Source organism: Schistocerca nitens, chromosome 9 (assembly GCF_023898315.1).
Source record: "Schistocerca nitens isolate TAMUIC-IGC-003100 chromosome 9, iqSchNite1.1, whole genome shotgun sequence".
Classification (NCBI taxonomy): domain Eukaryota; kingdom Metazoa; phylum Arthropoda; class Insecta; order Orthoptera; family Acrididae; genus Schistocerca; species Schistocerca nitens.
Window position 1 is genome coordinate 500784857 of NC_064622.1, and position 22139 is coordinate 500806995.

At 37.2% G+C, this 22139-nt stretch overlaps 1 protein-coding gene across 1 annotated transcript in view; it reads right to left on the reverse strand.

The window, feature by feature from the left end:
• LOC126203081 (anaphase-promoting complex subunit 7) overlaps positions 1–22139 on the reverse strand; it is a 173078-nt gene that overhangs the window by 49667 nt on the left and 101272 nt on the right. Inside the window, exons 6-8 of the mRNA XM_049937321.1 lie at positions 9764–9967; positions 9411–9653; positions 4330–4458 (exon numbers count right to left, since the gene is read on the reverse strand). Of these exons, the coding sequence (XP_049793278.1) occupies positions 4330–4458; positions 9411–9653; positions 9764–9967 (576 nt within the window). The remainder of the gene's footprint in view (positions 1–4329; positions 4459–9410; positions 9654–9763; positions 9968–22139) is intronic.

The window sequence follows — 22139 nt, forward strand, 5'->3', positions numbered from 1 at the left end:
TTGCCGTTGGTGGGGAGGCTTGCGTGCCTCAGCGATACAGATGGCCGTACCGTAGGTGCAAGCACAACGGAGGGGTATCTGTTGAGACGCCAGACAAACATGTGGTTCCTGAAGAGGGGCAGCAGCCTTTTCAGTAGTTGCAGGGGCAACAGTCTGGATGATCTGGCCTTGTAACATTAACCAAAACGGCCTTGCTGTGCTGGTACTGCGAATGGCTGAAAGCAAGGGAAAACTACAGCCGTAATTTTTCCCGAGGACATGTAGCTTTACTGTATGATTAAATGATGATGGCGTCCTCTTGGGTAAAATATTCCGGAGGTAAAATAGTCCCCCATTCGGATCTCCGGGCAGGGACTACTCAAGAGGACGTCGTTATCAGGAGAAAGAAAACTGGCATTCTACGGATCGGAGCGTGGAATGTCAGATCCCTTAATCGGGCAGGTAGGTTAGAAAATTTAAAAAGGGAAATGGATAGGTTAAAGTTAGATATAGTGGGAATTACTGAAGTTCGGTGGCAGGAGGAACAAGACTTTTGGTCAGGTGATTACAGATTTATAAATACAAAATCAAATACGGGTAATGCAGGAGTAGATTTAATAATGAATAAAAAAATAGGAGTGCGGGTTAGCTACTACAAACAGCATAGTGAACGCATTATTGTGGCCAAGATAGACACAAAGCCCATGCCTACTACAGTAGTACAAGTTTATATGCCAACTAGCTCTGCAGATGATGAAAAAATTGATGAAATGTATGACGAGAGAAAAGAAATTATTCAGGTAGTGAAGGGAGACGAAAATTTAATAGTCATGGGTGACTGGAATTCGTCAGCAGGAAAAGGGAGAGATGGAAACATAGTAGGTGAATATGGATTGGGGGGAAGAAATGAAAGAGGAAACCGCCTTGTAGAATTTTGCACAGAGCATAACTTAATCATACCTAACACTTGGTTCAAGAATCATAAAAGAAGGTTGTATACCTGGAAGAATCCTGGAGATACTAAAAGGTATCAGATAGATTATATAATGGTAAGACAGAGATTTAGGAAGCAGGTTTTAAACTGTAAGACATTTCCAGGGGCAGATGTGGATTCTCATCACAATCTATTGGTTATGAACTGCAGATTGAAACTGAAGAAACTGCAAAAAGGTGGGAATTTAAGGAGATGGGACCTGGATAAACTGAAAGAACCAGAGGTTGTACAGAGTTTCAGGGAGAGCATAAGGGAACAATTGACAGGAATGGGGGAAAGAAATACAGTAGAAGAAGAATGAGTGGCTCTGAGGGATGAAGTAGTGAAGGCAGCAGAGGATCAAGTAGGTAAAAAGACGAGGGCTAATAGAAATCCTTGGGTAACAGAAGAAATATTGAATTTAATTGATGAAAGGAGAAAATATAAAAATGCAGTAAATGAAGCAGGGAAAAAGGAATACAAACGTCTCAAAAATGAGATCGACAGGAAGTGCAAAATGGCTAAGCAGAGATGGCTAGAGGACAAATGTAAGGATGTAGAGGCTTGTCTCACTAGGGGTAAGATAGATACTGCCTACAGGAAAATTAAAGAGACTTTTGGAGAGAAGAGAACCACATGTATGAATATCAAGAGCTCAGATGGCAACCCAGTTCTAAGCAAAGAAGGGAAGGCAGAAAGGTGGAAGGAGTATATAGAGGGTTTATACCAGGGCGATGTACTTGAGGACAATATTATGGAAATGGAAGAGGATGTAGATGAAGACGAAACGGGAGATAAGATACTGCGTGAAGAGTTTGACAGAGCACTGAAAGACCTGAGTCGAAACAAGGCCCCCGGAGTAGACAACATTCCATTAGAACTACTGATGGCCTTGGGAGAGCCAGTCATGACAAAACTCTACCATCTGGTGAGCAAGATGTATGAGACAGGCGAAATACCCTCAGGCTTCAAGAAGAATATAATAATTCCAATCCCAAAGAAAGCAGGTGTTGACAGATGTGATAATTACCGAACTATCAGTTTAATAAGTCACAGCTGCAAAACACTAACGCGAATTCTTTACAGATGAATGGAAAAACTGGTAGAAGCGGACCTCGGGGAAGATCAGTTTGGATTCCGTAGAAATGTTGGAACACGTGAGGCAATACTAACCTTACGACTTATCTTAGAAGAAAGATTAAGAAAAGGCAAACCTACGTTTCTAGCATTTGTAGACTTAGAGAAAGCTTTTGACAACGTTAACTGGAATACTCTCTTTCAAATTCTGAAGGTGGCAGGGGTAAAATACATGGAGCGAAAGGCTATTTACAATTTGTACAGAAAGCAGATGGCAGTTATAAGAGTCGAGGGGCATGAAAGGGAAGCAGTGGTTGGGAAAGGAGTGAGACAGGGTTGTAGCCTCTCCCCGATGTTATTCAATCTGTATATTGAGCAAGCAGTAAAGGAAACAAAAGAAAAATTCGGAGTAGGTATTAAAATTCATGGAGAAGAAGTAAAAACTTTGAGGTTCGCCGATGACATTGTAATTCTGTCAGAGACAGCAAAGGACTTGGAAGAGCTGTTGAACGGAATGGACAGTGTCTTGAAAGGAGGATATAAGATGAACATCAACAAAAGCAAAACGAGGATAATGGAATGTAGTCAAATTAAATTGGGGGATGCTGAGGGAATTAGATTAGGAAATGAGACACTTAAAGTAGTAAAGGAATTTTGCTATTTAGGGAGTAAAATAACTAATGATGGTCGAAGTAGAGAGGATATAAAATGTAGACTGGCAATGGCAAGGAAATCGTTTCTGAAGAAGAGAAATTTGTTAACATCGAGTATAGATTTAAGTGTCAGGAAGTTGTTTCTGAAAAAGTATTTGTATGGAGTGTAGCCATGTATGGAAGTGAAACATGGACGATAAATAGTTTGGACAAGAAGAGAATAGAAGCTTTCGAAATGTGGTGCTAGAGAAGAATGCTGAAGATAAGGTGGGTAGATCACGTAACTAATGAGGAGGTATTGAATAGGATTGGGGAGAAGATAAGTTTGTGGCACAACTTGACTAGAAGAAGGGATCGGTTGGTAGGACATGTTTTGAGGCATCAAGGGATCACAAATTTAGCATTGGAAGGCAGCGTGGAGGGTAAAAATCGTAGAGGGAGACCAAGAGATCAATACACTAAGCAGATTCAGAATGATGTAGGTTGCAGTAGGTACTGGGAGATGAAGAAGCTAGCACAGGATAGAGTAGCATGGAGAGCTGCATCAAACCAGTCTCAGGACTGAAGACCAATCTTTCGTTTGGAGCCCACCACGACCATCCTGAATAAAAAAGGACCCCTGTATTATGGAAAAGTTACTTATAATAAACTTCCCCCACAAATTAAATCAATAAATGACCTAGCATATTTCAAGTCAACTGGTAAGACATATTTGACTCATCACTGCTTCTATAGACTCCACGAGTTCCTTCAGGAAGTCTACTAACGATTTGTGTCTTTGACTTAGTGATGTATCATGTAAATGTTACTAGAACTTTAATTTACCATGTAAATGTTGCTGTAATACAAATATTAATCTGCCACTACAGTACATGCTCATTCTGCTTTAAAATATCTACTCTATTTTTGTACAATATTTGCTCTGTATATTGTAACTCAGTGATCATTTACTGTAGAAATAATGAAATTAATGCAAATTATATTATATTTTTTTATACATTGACTTTTCCTACATCAGTATGTACTATTTGTGTACTATATGAATACCAGGACCAATAAAACTCTACTCCTACTCCTATTCCTACTCCTCAATGCTGTCCACAAAGGTAATTCGATGAGGCAAAAAAGTGAATGTCTGCCAGATATAACCAGCACCTCTGTCTTCAGATCAACACATAGAAAAAGACTGCTGAGTACAAAACACAAACTGAATTTCTCTATTAATTTATCTGTTGTTGACCATTTGGGTAGTAATTTATTTTACATCATGTTCACTTAGTGTATCACATTTGCTGTCCACATCTGGAACTGGCAAGCAGTATTAGTTAGGGTTTATCTTTCCTTGGGAATTGCGTAATTTGATGCTTTACAAGATTAAGACTTTACTGTTTATGGTGAACTGTTGTAGGCTTGTTCAGCCACCAATACAATTACAGCACTAATAGTGACATGAGAGCTTCCATCACAAATCTCTAAAGGCACACATAATAAAGAATGGCTTTAGTTAAAGCTATGAAATGAAAGAAAAGAAATTAAGACAGATTATAAGACTACATAATTATTTCAGAGCCATTTAAAAATCCAAACTTCAATGCAAAATCCTAGAATGTGCAAAGTACAAAATGAAATTAGGACTATAATAGATACCTGTTCATATATTTCAGCGAGCAAATACACTGCAGATAAGTATGTCTCATCTTGTGCCAAGGCTTTTTCCAAATACGTTTTAGCTTTGCACACCGTAACAGGATCCTTCATTAGCACAGATGCATACAACTGGAAAATAGCAAAGATATGAAGAAAATTTATCTTAGTCAGTTGTTATAAAGCTTAAGTAAAAATTATAATGATATAGTACTTTCAAGTGCAACAGAGGATATTAAATGCACGATGATGCTAGATAGCTCACTGGTAAAGTGCCAGGCTACAGATGCTAAGGTCCCAGATTTGATGCTAGGTCAATCCCAGTATTTTACTAGTTAGTTATGTGTTCCATTGATAAATAGCATGGAAAACCATTATGATGTGGAACGTGTCAAATGCACAAGAAATGCACACAGGAAACAAGTTTTTTTGTTTACATTATAGTGTTATACGTAAATATTTCTATTATGTATCCCATTCCCTAAAATGGTACAAAATGCATATATTATTTCTCCAGATTTATTTACTCATATTCAGATTCAAGAATTCATCTATGGTATAGAAGGAGTTGTCAAGGAGGTATGATGATTTCAATTTGTTTTTGAAACTATTACTGCTGTCTGTCAAACATTTTATTTCATCTGGTAATTTATCAAAAAGTTTTATAGCAGCATATTTTACCCCTTTTTGTGCCAAAGATAGGATAAGTAAAGGATAGTGTAGGTCTTTTTTTTTTTCTGGTATTGTAATCATGAACGTCACTGTTGATTTTAAACTGGTCCATGTTGTTGAGAAAAAATTTCATTACTGAGTACATGTACTGTGAAGCAGTTGTAATAATTCCTAGCCTTTTAAACAGATGCCTACAAGATGTGCGACTATGAACCCCACACATTATTCTAACTACTTTCTTTTGAGCAGTGAATACCTTTTGTCTAAGTGTTGAGTTGCCCCAGAATATTATTCCGTATGACATCAGAGAGTGGAAGCATGCAAAGTATTTTAGCTTACTAATTTCTACACTCTCTAAATTGGCAATTATTCTAATTGCAAAAGTTGCTGAACCTAGTCGCTTTAGGAGATCCAAAATATGAATTTTCCAATTAAGATTCTCATCTATATGTACACCCAAAAACTTAGTATGCTCTACCCTGGCTACTGACTTCTTTTGATGTGTTATGTTTATTGAAGGAATTATACTTGTTGCAGCAGAAAATTGGATGTACTGTGTTTTTCCAAAGCTCAGAGCAAGCCCATTCGCAGAAAACCAATTAATAACTTTTCCAAAGACCTTATTTATATCATTTTCTATTGGACTTTCTTTTACTGGAGTAAAAATTATGCTTGTATCATCAGCAAACAGTGTCAGTTCAGCATCTTGTTCCACATAAGAAGGGAGGTCATTCACATATATCAAGAACAGGAGGGGACCCATGATCGAACCTTGTGGAACACATAATGTAATTTCACCCCAGTTAGATGAAGTGGCAAACTCCTTTGAATCACTTGAAGCATATAAAGACACTTTTTGCTTCCTGTTCAGTAGATACAACTTAAACTACTCATATGCTGTTCCATTTATACCACAGAATTATAATTTCTCTAACATGATGTCATGGTTCACACAATCAAATACTTTGGATAAGTCACAGAATATTCCTACTGGTGATATTCTACTATTTAAAAATGGTTCAAATGGTTCTGAGCACTATGGGACTTAACATCTGTGGTCATCAGTCCCCTAGAACTTAGAACTACTTAAACCTAACTAACCTAAGGACATCACACACATCCATGCCCGAGGCAGGATTCGAACCTGCGACTGTAGCAGTCGCGCGGTTCCGGACTGAGCGCCTAGAACCGCTAGACCACCGCGGCCGGCTACTATTTAAAGACTCTATTATATGGACAGTTAAATTATATATTGCTGTGTCAGTGGAACAGCATTTCTGAAATCCAAACTGAGATTTATTAAGTATCCCATTACTGTTGAGATGGCTAACCACTCGAGTACATTACTTTCTCAAAGATTTTTTAAAATGCTGTAAGCAAGGATACTGGCTGGTAATTATTGACATCTGTAGTTTCCCCCTTTTTGTAGATAGGCCTGACAATGGCATATTTTAATCTGTCTGGAAAAATACCCTGAGTCAGTGATGCATTACATATGCTGTAATTGCTCCACATTGTTTTAATAACTTGTTAGAGATGTCATCTACTCCAACAGAACATTTCTTTTTGAAAGATTTAATAATTTTCCTTATTTCACAAGAGGTGGTTGGATGAAACTTAATCTGACTAAAATTTTTCAAAACTGACTCTTCCATGTACTGCCTGGCTTTTTCTTTTGAACTATTCTCACCAATTGTTTCTCCTACACTTAAGAAGTGATTGTTAAATACACTGGCTACCTGTGTACTGTTGGTTAAGATGGTCTCATTCTCTTTAACAGTAATACTACCTACCCCAGTGGTTACTTTTCCTGTCTCCCTTCTAACAACATTCCATATTGATTTGATTTTATTGCTGGAGTTGTTGATTTCTTCTCTAACATACATATTTCTTGATTTCCTTACAACTTTTCTCAGTATGTTACAATAATTTTTATAGTGTAAAACTACTTCTGCATCTTTACTAGTTCTTGCTGTCTCATACAGTATTCTTTTTCTTTCTGAAGACACTTTAATACCTGCAGTAATCCAAGGTTTCTTTGAAAAGTTTGTGAAGTTACATTTAGTACTTTTCTTTGGAAAACAATGTTCAAAAATGGATATAAATTTATCAAGAAATATGCTGCATTTATCATTAGCATTTGGCTCATTATATACATCTTCCCAGTTTACATTTCCTGAACTTTCTCTGTAAGTGATCTATAGATACTGGGTTGAGCACCCTCACACTTAATGGTTTCTGAAGTGTACACCCTGTTAGGTTTTGTAAGTTAATCAGTTGTGCATCATGGACAGATAATCCATTTACCACAGGGAAAGCATGTGTTTGTTCTACATCTTCTTGCTGCACAAATACATTATCTACTAGAGTACTACTGTCCTGAGCTATATGTGTAGGGAAATTAATCACTGATTCTAAGTTAAATGTTATTAACAACACTTCTAGTTCACTTTTCCTATTGGAATTGCTTAGAAAGTTAACACTGATATCGCCACAGATTAATAACTTCTTCTTTTTGTCTGACAGACAGCATAATAGGTAGTCAAACTTTTTTTATGAATAGCTCCCAATCTCCTAGTGGAGACCTGTACACTGTTGCTAATATCAACACAACATTATCTAGCTGAAGTTCACATGCACAAACCTCAAAATGCTGATCAACACAAAATTTGCTTAATTCAACAGTTCTGTATTTATACCCTTGTTTTATGAAACTGGCAACTCCTCCTTTATCCTACTAGATCTACAAGTGTAAGATGCTAAATTACACCCGTTTATACTGACATTTTCCATCACCACAGTTACATGGTGCTCAGACAGACAAAGTATGTCAATCCCATTCTTATTTTTGAGATCATCTAAACACATTATCAGCTCATCTACTTTCTTTTTTATTCCCCTGATATTTTTGTGAAGTAAGTTGATACCCCCCTTAGCTTTATCCCTATTTGCTGTGCATGAAGTTTCTTTTCTTCTATTTTCCTTGGTTGTTGTCTGTCTGGAATTTGGCTTTAACCTAAAAAACCTGTCTGCCTGGTCCCAATAACCACAGGGATCACCCCCTTGTGTGACTGTGTCCCCCCTTACAGTATCTGCTAACAGGGAAGCTAACTTATCTTTCCCCTTCCTATTAAGGTGCAGGCCGTGAGTAGTGTAACCACACCTACCAATAGCATCAACTGGAACAACACTCATGTGAGACTTTGCTGGTGTCTGGAGCATCCCGTTCAGCTCACTGTTAATACGCCCTACAGCAGTGTTTACCCAGGGCTAATCATGGCGCTGAAAGACCTCCACAAACCCCATACTCATGTGCCCAGTTTCTGCTCCTATTTTATCCAGGTCACCCCTAATACTATATCTTGGACTCAGTCACTTATCAGTTGTTTCATTTCTGGCAATGTTTGGTTACATGAAAAATGCGAAGTTGCAGTGTGGTTAGGAGTCCACGTTATACAGTAGGGTCTCCTATAACTGGCTGGGTAGGTGATTTCAGCGGTCAGAGAAAGGCAATGCTATACCACTTCCAACAAGACTACACTTAGTCAAGCACAGTGGTGTTCAATCTTCGGACTGATGATAGCTTCACTTACGATGAGATGTATAGTGGGAACCATGTACATGATAGACAGAAAACTCACATTTCTAGATGAATTAACTGTTCATATTGTTGAGTAATATCTATAGAAAATGGTACACTTAACTGAAGTTTCAGTATCCTGTTTGCTGTGGACAGAACATTTGCTGATGGCTTGCAACATGTGTTTACATTCATTCTAGATTTTAACAGATGTTAAATGCTGAACAGCTCTTGTTTCTTTCATTCATTTTGATTTGCTACTTACAATGAAACAAAAAAGATGAAAAATTGCAGAAAGGTGGTATTTAAAAATGAGCAGCAGTGAATACAAAATCTGAGGGATACTTTTACAGAGAAAGTGGTGAACAAATTATGGCATATATATGACAGAGGACAATGTGCTACAAATATCAATCAAAATAAGATTTAATGGATACTTTTTGCAGTGCAAAAAAGAATCATTAGAAATGTGTGCTGTAAATCCAAGGAAATCATGCTGCCCCTTGTTTAAAATTTTGAAATCATTAACAATTCTCTCCTTATATATCTATGACATTTCCAACGTTTTACACAGCAGTTTAAAGTTATTCAAGGAAAATTGTTTCTACAAGGTATGTAATAAGAGAAATAAAGATAATTTTGTGCTTCCTGCTCATTGTTTAAACTTACATGCACAGACACCCCAGTACATGGAAATGAAAATTTACAACAAAGTAAAAGGTAAGCACTTTCTAAGTATGATCCTAGATTCACTGGAATGTCTTGCTGAATGAGATGACTTGTTTAGGAAAAATTCATACAAGTGAATGTAGAACATCTGCTATCTACTTACTGTCAAAGCTCTCGGTGTTTGACCAAGCTGCTTGCATGCACTGCTTGCCATTGTTAAAGCCTCTCGCAATCTGTGCATAAGTACATAGCAATCAACGAGTCCTCGATGCGGTTCATATCGATAAGGACTCAACTGCATTGCCTCTCTAAAATGTACAATTGCTTCCGTGTATTTCTTAAGATCCATAAGTATAGCACCTTTCAGGATAAGTGCTTGGACATTACGTGGGTTCTGAGTGCATGCCTGTAAAAATTTTTGCAGAAAATATTAAATACTTTATAAACCAAATACTGGTGACTATTGCCAGATACACGCAACCTGCATTCATCTTCTATTGCAAAACGTCCTCTTACTTTGTGAGCAAAATATATGGCCTTTGAATTCTTCCGTGAAGCATAAAAGTAGTATGCCATTGCTATCCAGTGTTCTGGGCCATATTCAGATATATTTATATTTGGTGAGATTATTTTTTCAAGTTCTTTAAACTTCCGTTCCTTGGCTAGCAGCCCTGCATAAATTTCAAGGCCACGTTGCATATACGGGTCTATTCCATAAGCCTGTAGAAAGTTAAAAATATATAAGCAATTTGCACTGTGAGTATTTTGATGTTACTGAGCAAAAACACAAAAAAACTGCACATTAATAGTCATTAAAGTAAGTAAATATTGAATTTAGCTGCAGAGCACTTAAGGGCATATAATGATAATAGCAATCATTCCACAAAACCATACAAAACATACAATAGGATGTAGCAAGCTTATCCATGATAAAATGACCATCCTCAATATCCATTCTGCATCTCTTTATCAAATTCCACCATCTTTAATGGGGACTCGAGTAAAGGGGAAGTGACAGAGGAGGAACACCTTAAGAAAACCTTGGGCCACCCACGAAAACAATGCAAGGAGTTCTTGGCAGAGTTACAGTGAAGGCTGCAACTGTGTGTGAGCCAAGTGGAAGCAGGAGATCGGCACAACTTGAAGTGCAGAACTAGAACCAGTAGCCCCCTCTGTTGGACTGGAGTACAGTGAAATTTCATCCTCAAGGAAGTCAGTAATACTTCCAGAAATCACAGTCGGTAGAAATCAGGACTAATGGTACAGTAATTGTGGCCTGCTGTAACAAATATGCAGTACTGTGATGTGGAAGGCAACAAGAAGTTATTATATTATCTGTCCCTACTGCATTCAATTATCTGTTAAAATGGCTTTCTCCTCAGTAAAACAGTGAAACTATTCAGATATCCAGATGGGGCTACTAAGGAGGAGTTACCAGACAGAAAGAGTATTCTAATTACACATGCACACGAACACACAAAAGTGCGTGTGTCAACACTGTCCTGGCTGATGTCCTCGGATATGATACAGATAACTGCAACCAGTCACTTTTGAAATATTTGTTTATTTTCATAAACCACGTTTTGAGCCTTCAAAGGCTCATCTTCAGATAGGATATTCTTCTGTACCACTGGATAAGAGAATCCACTGTGCGGTACCACCGAGAGATACTTATGGAGAGAAACATTTTAAGAAGTAGCAAGTTAAGGGCAGAGGGAGAAAAAGGGCCACGGCAAATGCCACGGAGAAAAAAAAGCATCTGCAACAGTCAGGATGGGTAATAAAGGCACAGACTGTGAAAGGGTAGGTTAAGTCAGTAATGGATTTCGTGGAGCTCCAAACCAGAGTCACTGCCATCTGTTTGTCAAAGTTGTCAGTCTGAATCGAAGCAGCAGCACCTTGTGCTGCTGTGACGGTCCCCACTGCTGCGTACTGTCAGCACAGTAGCGGCCTTATGATAGCTGCAGCTTCTCCTCCTGTGACATCCTAGTCAGGCTGCATAGTGAACTGCGGCTGCCCCGTTCCCGCTGGTGGTCAAGTAGTGGGGGAGCTCTGCAGATGCATCTCGGCATCCCTGAAAGACAGCACCTGGGGCGATTCTTTGACATTCTGCAGGGCGCTGCTGCTTTCCCTAGATAGCTCAAGCGTAGGGGCTTAGGGTCTGGGTTGTGTGGGAGAGTTTCCACCTTCACAGGGTAGCCCAGGAGCTACCTCAGTTCCGAAATTCTGCCACAGACATTCACCATTTGCATATCGATGATGAACAGTGGCAGCCTCTACTTATTCATTTGGTCAAGCAGATCGATCGCTACCTCCCCGAGGCTGTCACATAGTAGACCTTCCCAGATTGATTTCTCACTGCAAATCCGAGGCAATCCTCAAAGGATTGCCTCAGTCACCATCTCTCGCCGTTTTCGTGGCGTCGTCTTCGTAGGTGCTGCCACTCAGGGCAGCCACAGCATTCCAAGGTGCCCTGAAGTCAGCCACGGTTGCTGTCTGCAACTTGATCGCGTCATCTGAATTAAGAGACTCTACATCAAATTTGAGTTCACAGCAGCCAACCATCTCCTCAATGACAATTTTCTTTTTGTGACTGCCACAGCACAAGCATGCCTTCTCAGCTCTCTGCCTGTCCAAGCAGCAGAGTGCACAACAGCGTAGCTGCTGGAGCTGAACTGACAACCAGTATTTTATCAAAGACTAGGAGAGCAAACTGAATATTTACTAGACACAGTTCTCGCATTTTCGATGGGGTTGAAAAGGAACTAGTTTTGTGACATTTTACAAGTTCCTAAACTTGAGCGAATTATTTAATCTCACCTGTGTCCTTTGGTAATTTAGTTTTTGAATCTCTGTGTGTTAATCTAATTACTAGATACATTTCTTGTGTTTTCATCAGTTTCTACAGTGGATATCGGTAGTCATTTGTCTGTTAGTGTAGTGTAATTTTCGACCATCTTTAGTTGTGATAGGGACTGTGACTACTATGTGCAGATGCGAGGTGAGTTGGTGACACTTCACCCTCAGCTCCAGGCTGTGTTGGCTTTGGTTACACAAACCGAGGCTGCAGTGGATGGGTATCACTGTTGTGGACTGGCTGTAGCAATCCAACAGACATCCACATGACCCATGAGTCTGCCAATTGGTCTGCGCTGGTGGCCAGTTCAGTTACTGCTCACAATGAGGTTGATCTCTCACCCGTGCTCGAGTAGGAGATAACCTCGCGGCGTGGAAGGCAGCGAAAGACTTCCCAGAGTGCCGAATATAAGGCCTTCTTAGTTAGTCTGACAAACAGCTTCCAGGTGCTATCCATGGCTGACAATTTCACTCAGTCAGATGCAGTCACTTGTCCTGTTTCAAGAGAAAGCCTCTCAGCCTGCAAGATCTGGAAAGTCACAGAGAGTGGGATTATTGGTAGTTGGGAGCTCCAGTATTAGGCATATTATGAGATCCCTTAGGGATATGGCTGCCAAGGAAGGGAAGGAAGCCAGTGTTCACTCTGTGTGCATACCGAGTGGAGTCATTCCACAAGTGGAACAGATTCTCCCGGATGCCATGAAGAGTGCAGGGTGCAGCCAACTGCAGGTTGGTACCAATTAGGTGTCGCTTTGGATTGGAAGAAATTCTCTCTGTTTGAGTGGCTATCTGAAGTGATGAAGGCTTCTAGTCACGCTTGCAATATGAAAGCAGAGCTCACCATTTGCAGCATAGTCAACAGGACCGATTGTGGACCCCTGATACAGAGCCAAGTGGAACATCTGAATCAGAGGCTCATACAATTCTGCGTCTCTGTAGGCTGCAGATTTCCCAACTTGTGCCATACATAGGGTGATGGGGTTTTGAGTTCCGTTAAATGGGTCAGGACACCAGTACAAGTAGGAGGTGGCTACACAGACTGCAGGGGCTGTGTGGCACAGACTGGGCAGTTTTTTAGGTTAGAGGGTATCGAGGAAACACAAAAAGGACTTCAGTCTGAAAGGGTTCATGTTGAAGACAGCAAGAACATATCTCTAGGAACCATCTGTATAACAGTTGTAAATCATTGTAGTTGTGTTGGAAAGTACCAGAGCTTCAAGAACTAATAGAAAGTGCAGATGCTCAAATCTGAAAGCTGGTTAAAGCCAGAGATAAGTTCAGGTGTTCACAAAGGATAGGTTATTGCTGTTAGAACTAGTTTATCTTGTACTGAAACTGAAGTAGATAGTTCCCTTGGGTTAGTATTGGCAGAGGTCATTCTTGGCAATGGGAATAAACTAATAATTGTATCCTTTTACTGACCTCCCAAGTCAGGTGATACAAGATTCAAGGAAAACTTGAATCTAATTTCAAACATATACGTGATTCATACAATTAGAGTTGGCTGTGACATCATTTTACCTAGGTACGTTGGTGAAAATACATGTTTAAATCTGGGCATACACGCAAAATATCACCCAAAATAGTGCTAAATGCTTTCTTTGAAAATTATTTCCAGAAATTACTTCATTAACCCACTCAAATTGTAAACAGTTATGGAAACACACCTGCAGTTATAGTAACAAATAATCCTGAGCTAATAACGGGCATCAAAATGGATACAGGGATTAGCAAACAAAAGGTTTTCGTACAGAGACTAAATACCTTAACTCTCAAATCTACAAAAAGTAAACAAAAATATATCTATTCAGAAAAGCAGATATAATTTGCTTGTCACCTTCCTGGGAGATTCTCCACTCCTTCCAAATGAACACTGTAAGGGAAGACCAGATGTGGCTTGAATTCAAAGAAATAGAACTGACAGCAATGGAGAGATTTATAACAAATAAATTAACAAAAGATGCAAGATGCAGCTGACCCCCACGGTACACAAAACAGATCAGAACACTGTTGCAGAAAAAAAAAAAAAGCATGTCAAATTCAAACAAAAGCAAAATTCCCTACATTGGTGATCTTTTATAGAAGCTTGACATTTAGCATGGACTGAAAATCCAAAGAGATTCTGATTGTATGCAAAATATACTAGCGGCAAGACACAATGTATGTCTTCTCTGGACAATGGCAAAGGAAATACTATCAATGACAGTGCTGCTAAAGCAGAGTTACTAAACACAGACTCCCAAAATTGCTTCACAGAAGAAGACAAAATAAATATTCCAGAATTCGGATCATCAATAGCTGCCAACATGAGTAACTTAGAAGTAGATATCCTTGGAGTGGTGAAGCAACTTAAATCACTTAATAAAAGCAAGTCATGCGGTCCAGACTGTATAATAGCCAGGTATACTGATGTAATAGCTCCATACCTAACAATCATATACAACCACTTTCTTGATGAGAGATCTGTACCCACAGACTGGAAAGTTGCACAGATAACACCAATATTCGAGAAAGGCAATATGAGTAATCCACTAAATTAAAGGCTCATGTCATTAACATCAATATGCAGCATGATTTTGGAACATATATTGTGTTCAAACATTATGAATTACCTCGATGACACCCGTCTATTGACACAGTCAACATGGATATGGAAAACATCTTTCTTCTGAAACACAACTACCACTTTAACTAACACTTTACTCAAATGAAGTGCTGAATACTATCAACAAGAGATTTTAAATCAATTCCATATTTCTAATTTTCCAGAAGATCTTTGACACAGTACCGCATAAGCGGCTTGCAATCAAATAGCGTGCTTACGGAATATCAGCTGAGTTATGTGATTGAATTCATGATTTCCTATCAGAGAGGTCACAGTTAGTAGTAACTGATGGAAAGTAAACAAGTAAAATGGAAGTGATTTCTGGCATTCTCCAAGCTAGTTTCACAGGTCCTCTGCTGTTTCTTATCATAGGTACGATATAGGAGACAATTTGTGCAGCAGTCTTACGCTGTTTGCACATGATGGTGTTGTTTACTGTGTAGTAAAATCAGAGGATCAAAATAAATTGCAAAATGATTTAGAAAATATATCTGTATGATGCAAAAATTGGCAATTGACCCCAAATAAGGAAAAATGTGATATCATCCATATGAGTGCTAAAAAGAATCTCTTGAACTTCCATAACATGATAATCAATCAAATATACAGGCCATAAATTCAACTAAATACCTAGGAATTACAATTATTAACAACCTAAATTGAGAAGAACACACAGAAAATGTTGTGGGAAGGTGAACCAAAGAATGTGTTTTCTTGGCAGAACAGGTTTACTAAAGAGTTTGCCTACAGTACTCTCTTTGGAGTACTGCTGCACAGTGTGGGATCCTTACCGGGGAGGATTAATAGAGTACATTGAGAAAGTTCACAGAAGGGCAACACATTTTGTATTATTGAGAAATAGAGGAAAGGAGTCACGGACATGATACATGATTTGCAGTGGAAACCATTACAACAAAGGCATTTTTCATCACATCGGGAACTTCTCACGACATATCAATCACCACCTTTCTCCTCCAAATAAAATATTTTGTTGACATCGACCTACATAGGGAGAAACGATTCTCATAACAAAATAAGGGATATCAGAGCTCGTACAGAAATATGTAGGTGTTGTTTTTTTCCCCACATGCTGTTTGAGAGAGGACTAATAGAGAATTATTGTGACCTTGGTTCTATGAACCCTCTGCTAGTCACTTAACAGTGATTTGCAGAGTAGCCATATATGTACATGTAGATAGGACCAGTATATTTTTGTGAGTAATAGGGGCCCTTGAGAAACCATTTCAGCTCTGTGGCAAGTAAAAGAGGGCAGATTTGGATGAAAGAAGGAAACATTAATTGCATTCCTAGATTTGGAGGTGTCTTAAAAGTACGGAATAGAATAAAATTAGTTCCATTCTTAGGCGGCAGAGGATTAACTACAGGAATATAATGGTGACCAATTCTCTTTGTACAAAGCAGAATACAGTCGGCAATACTGATGGAATTGTATGAGAAGCAAAATCAAGAAAGGTGCCAGAGGGGATTCCTCATTATCCTCATTGATACTTCTTTTCTATGGTGAAGAGGCAACATAAGTTACTAAACACACAAATCAGTGGATGGTCCTAGTTGCAAGTTGCCTGTCTAATGAGTTCCAGCACACAATAAAACTGATTACAGTGAGATAAATGTACTAACCAATCCTGGATCATATGAAGTAAACAATACTGCACCGAAGACATAAAAAACATAAATCCACTACTTAATAGCTATGCAAAAATGTTTAAATGCCAATGTCTATGAACACTTCATATAATTACAACAATGATTATGGACTTCTCAAAAAAGATAGACAATTAATTATATTACTTTTGAATGCATTACAGGAACAGCAGTGATCAATGTCTTATAAATATTTACTAATAAAAAACAGTCTTGATCACGATTTATTTATCAAGGTGACCAGTTTCGACCACTACTGTGGTCATCTTCAGACCTACAAGTTGTATAAAAAGCTCTAATTAGAGGGCTACATACATTAAAGAAAATACATAAAGTTATAAAGCTATAAAACGTTGAATTACCATTGAGCAGGAACCTCTTTCTGTTGGAGAATCACTACTGGAGAAACCAGTGCACGTCTTACTATATATAATGGAGGCTCCACCCACTTCTGACTGCATGATGTCATTACTAACCAATGAGTTATAAGTCGAATTACAATTTAAAATTTCTTAGTTAAAAGAACATTGCCGAGAATTAAAAATAAATACACACTAAACTTAGCTTATTAAACAGCTATTGTCAATTAAGAAGTGTTAAAAATATTTAAATATGTAGGAAAATGAACTCCGGTTTGGCAGTACATGGGTTGCCCTCTCAAGGCCCGTCAGTGAACCATTTGGAACCACTGGTTGACATGGTGAAGTTGGACGCCGTTGCAAAGATGAGCCAGCAGGCTTTTTTCACTGAAGTTGTTGTAAAGTCAATAGTCGAACTAGTGGTTGCCATGGTGAGGACAAACGCCAGTGCAAAGATGTGGCAGCAGGCTTCTTTCCAACGAAGTTGTTGCAAAGTGGAATGGCGAAGACTGTCGTGTCAGACGATGTATTATTGAGCAGCAACATGTCTTTATTGAAACGATTTTTAAAGAGTAAGCTACAATAATCTGTAGCTGACATGTATACTACATGCTGCACAAATAAGATACGAAGTAGTTGTCCGTATATATGAAATATTATCTATGAAGTTGATATGTAGATTACAAGAAGTTTAGAGGGTTACACACTAAAATTATGAAACTTAATTCCAAAATATCTTTTAACAAACAATGCCTAATGAATAATATGATTCCTAATTATGTAAAAATTAGTTTTAATACCAGATCAAATATAGAAAAGTTTTTACGACAGAAGAGTAGCATTCTGTGGATTAGATCTGAAATTAAAGATACATATAGAGAAAAAGATGCATTCAATCTTGAAATGTACAATTTACATTTAAAAATTAGCAGTCAGTTGTCACCATTAATATTTTCACAGCTACTTAACTTTATGGATGACAAAAGTAATGCAGTGCGAGAAACTATTTTTAATAAGCATAATAAGAAAATTGCAGCCCTTGTTAGTCACCAAAATGTGTGTTCACAAGATGTTTCACCACATGTACATAACTTTTATCCAAGAGTAACCAATCTAACCAAAATTTCTTTTACTCCTGCTGAGACAACACTTTTAATATTAAACGTGTGATTGCTGATGTAAAGATTGCTGCAAAACATGCACAATTTAGTAGGTCTGAAATATGTGACATTGCACGTAAAACTAAGAATGTCATTACTAATGAAAAAGATAAAAATAAACATAATAATGAATTAAAACTTGTAAAACAAATCAACCAGAAGTTAATAACTAATAAAGCTATTGCAATCAAGGCGGATAAAGGGAATACTCTTGTCATTGTTAGCGAAGATGATTATGTTTCTAAGACTTTACAATTTTTTAACGCTAATGGAATAACTGAGGTTAATAAAGACCCGACATCAAGATTTCAAACAAAAATTAAAAAGCTGATTGATGATAGTGACTCTTTACTTTCACCTAAAGATAAAATAACACTTAGAATTATGAACCCCACTTTACATAAGTTGAGATCGCAAATCAAATTACACAAACCAAATTTACCAATTCGTCCAATTGTTAATAATACCAACAGTCCCTCTTATAACCTGAACAAAAAGCTTAATCAAATATTAAAATCCTTCTACGTTTATGAAGAAAATTATAGTATTAAAAACAGTTTTGAATTAACTAAGTTAATTTATGATGTGGATATTCCAAAAAACGCAAGGTTCGCATCGTTGGACATCACAAATCTTTACACGAATATACCAATTCAAGAGACTATCTCTATTATTAATCATAACTTGACGCATCACAAAATCAAGAGCCCCAAAGAAATAGTAGAATTCATCGAACCATTAAGAATTACTCTAGATTTTAATTATTTTTCATTTAATAATAAAATATACATACAGGAAGATGGACTTGCAGTGGGGAATTCCCTGGCTAGCACTATAGCAGATATCTTCGTCAACTATGCTGAGATCCAATTTTTCAAAAAGAATCCAGAAATAACAAATAAAATTATATACTACAAAAGATATGTTGACGACACACTGCTATTATATAACGGCTCTAAGGAAGAAATTGATGCTTTCACTAACAACTTAAATAATTTACATCCAAAACTTGTATTTACAGTAGAACACGAACGTAACAATAGTATTAATTTCCTGGACCTCACAATTACAAATCAGAATGGAAAACATAATATTTCTATTTTTAGAAAACCCACATCAACCGACGTAATAATAAATGCTACATCAAGATACAAAATGGCATTTTTTAAAACTATGATACATAGGATACTGAAATTACCTCTCCAACATGATGCAATCCAAAAGGAAATTGATACATTAAAAAAGATAGCAGTTGCTAACAATTATAATTCCCATCAGGTTGATCTGTTATATCAAAAATTACAAGAAACAAATGATGCCGTTATAAATTCCAAGAAGAGATTTACACAAATTACGTACATGGGACCTATCTCAGATAAAATAAATAAATTATTTAAGAACACAAGCGTGACAATAGCATTTAAAACTAATAACCCCCTACAGATGAAACTGAAACATACAATTGGAGACTCAAATATATACCAAAAGTCAGGCTTTTACAAAATATGTAATGACTGTGAGAAACAGTATATTGGCCAAACTGGCCGTAACTTTTTAACACGTTTCAAAGAACATACTACTGGTACTGCACGTACCAAATCAATATTTGGTCAACATCTTGATGGATACAATCATTCTGAGGGTTACATTTCTAGCAATTTGAAAATATTACATACTGTGCCAAAAGGACCACTGCTAAATACCTTAGAAGAAATTGAAATCTTTTCACTTCACGAAAGTAATCCATTATCTGTTTTAAACGAACAACTTCAGTTCAAAGACAAACATTTCTTTGAGCTTTTCGATGATCTGCTTTAGAATGTTTACTCTTCTGTCCTCTTGTTTTAAAAGTTTTTTAAAAAGTTTTTTTAAATTATTAAGACTTTTAGCAAATATTTTATCTTTAGATTGTAATTTTATTTTACCAAACATTATTTTATGATTGACTATCTGTTTTAGAATTTTTGCTTATATGCTTTTAAACTGCATATTGCTAATTCACATCCTTTTATTTTTGACACTATGGCTCATAATTTTATAATTTTAAATTCTTTCATTTTATTTGCTTATAAGACTGGCATATAACTTGAGGAATAGCAATGCCTTTAAAAAATTGGCACATGTAATCTACATATCAACTTCATAGATAATATTTCATATATACGGACAACTACTTTGTATCGTATTTGTGCAGCATGTAGTATACATGTCAGCTACAGATTATTGTAGCTTACTCTTTAAAAATCGTTTCAATAAAGACATGTTGCTGCTCAATAATACATCGTCTGACACGACAGTCTTCGCCATTCCACTTTGCAACAACTTCGTTGGAAAGAAGCCTGCTGCCACATCTTTGCACTGGCGTTTGTCCTCACCATGGCAACCACTAGTTCGACTATTGACTTTACAACAACTTCAGTGAAAAAAGCCTGCTGGCTCATCTTTGCAACGGCGTCCAACTTCACCATGTCAACCAGTGGTTCCAAATGGTTCACTGACAGGCCTTGAGAGGGCAACCCATGTACTGCCAAACTGGAGTTCATTTTCCTACATATTTAAATATTTTTAACGCTTCTTAATTGACAATAGCTGTTTAATAAGCTAAGTTTAGTGTGTATTTATTTTTAATTCTTGACAATGTTCTTTTAACTAAGAAATTTTAAATTGTAATTCGACTTATAACTCATTGGTTAGTAATGACATCATGCAGTCAGAAGTGGGTGGAGCCTCCATTATATATAGTAAGACGTGCACTGGTTTCTCCAGTAGTGATTCTCCAACAGAAAGAGGTTCCTGCTCAATGGTAATTCAACGTTTTATAGCTTTATAACTTTATGTATTTTCTTTAATGTATGTAGCCCTCTAATTAGAGCTTTTTATACAACTTGTAGGTCTGAAGATGACCACAGTAGTGGTCGAAACTGGTCACCTTGATAAATAAATCGTGATCAAGACTGTTTTTTAATAGTAAAAACTATATTTTTTAACGAAATGTATGTTCCAAAGATTGTTTTGCATAAATATATCGATATAGGATAGTAATTTCTTTGCTACATGTTATTAGAGCTAAATTTTTGTTCTTTTGTGCAGTTAGTTGCATGAGTTCGAAATGCGAGGATGGAGAACAATTTGTGTGTGTTTTACTAATTTGTATTGTGAAGTGAAAGGACTGAAAATATGTGTGTAATTCTGCAGGAAGTCCACCAGAATTCATATTACTATCGAAACATCAAACCGATTATCCTCTAGACGATTATAGAAAGATACACCACAGAAAGAAAATACACAACGAGCCATCAACACATAACACAGAAGAGCAACTAAAAGGAGGAATATTTTTATTACTAACAGAACTCGTTATTTCAATTCGACTGTCCCTGTCACTCGCTGCAATGTGTCACTATCTCAGAGTGACAAGTGCTGTGAAAATGTTATTGGCTGCCCCCCCCCCCCTCCCCCTTCAAGTTACTAACTTACTTCAAACATTACTAAACCAACTTTGAGCAACAAGAGGGTGGGGATGGTCAGAATATGACGATGTTGACCAGGAGTTCCTGAAAGTGCAATGTGAATACTGTGTTGGACTATTTTTCTTGTTGCAGACTAAAAGACATTGTGAAAATTTTATGTGAATGATCAGCCAGATATGAACCACAGCTACAAAACTAACAATAACAGCAAAAAAGGAGTCTGCAAATTAGAAGAAGGAAAGAATGTAAAAAATAAAAAGTGAGGTGAACAACTAACAACACCAACATCTAACAAACGAGTTAAACACTGGAAATGTTTTATTTCTTTTTTTTTTGTGAAGTGTTTCATTGTATAATTAGTAAGAATGACAGTCACTGAAGCATCTGGAACAATAGGGAGTAATACAGACATGGGAGACTAAAGTACTGTAGTGAAACAACAACAGGAAAATGTCAGTTACAAACTGGAAAAACAGGATAAACTGACACATGAATTAAAACAAGATAATAATAATGACATAATTACCATGCTGTGATTGTAATAAAAATGAGCAATGATAATAAGGTTTAGTTAATAAAAATTAGTAATGACCAGTTTGCAAAAATAAATGAGTAACTTGAGAATCATAAACAAGAAAATAAGAATCAGTTCACAAAACTCAGTCAATCAACAGGAACATTATTTGATTGTGTCGGTAATTATACAGCTCAAATAGATGATATTAATCAAAAAATTGATAGATTAGATGTTCTAGCACAGTCTGTCAAGTCCAAAAC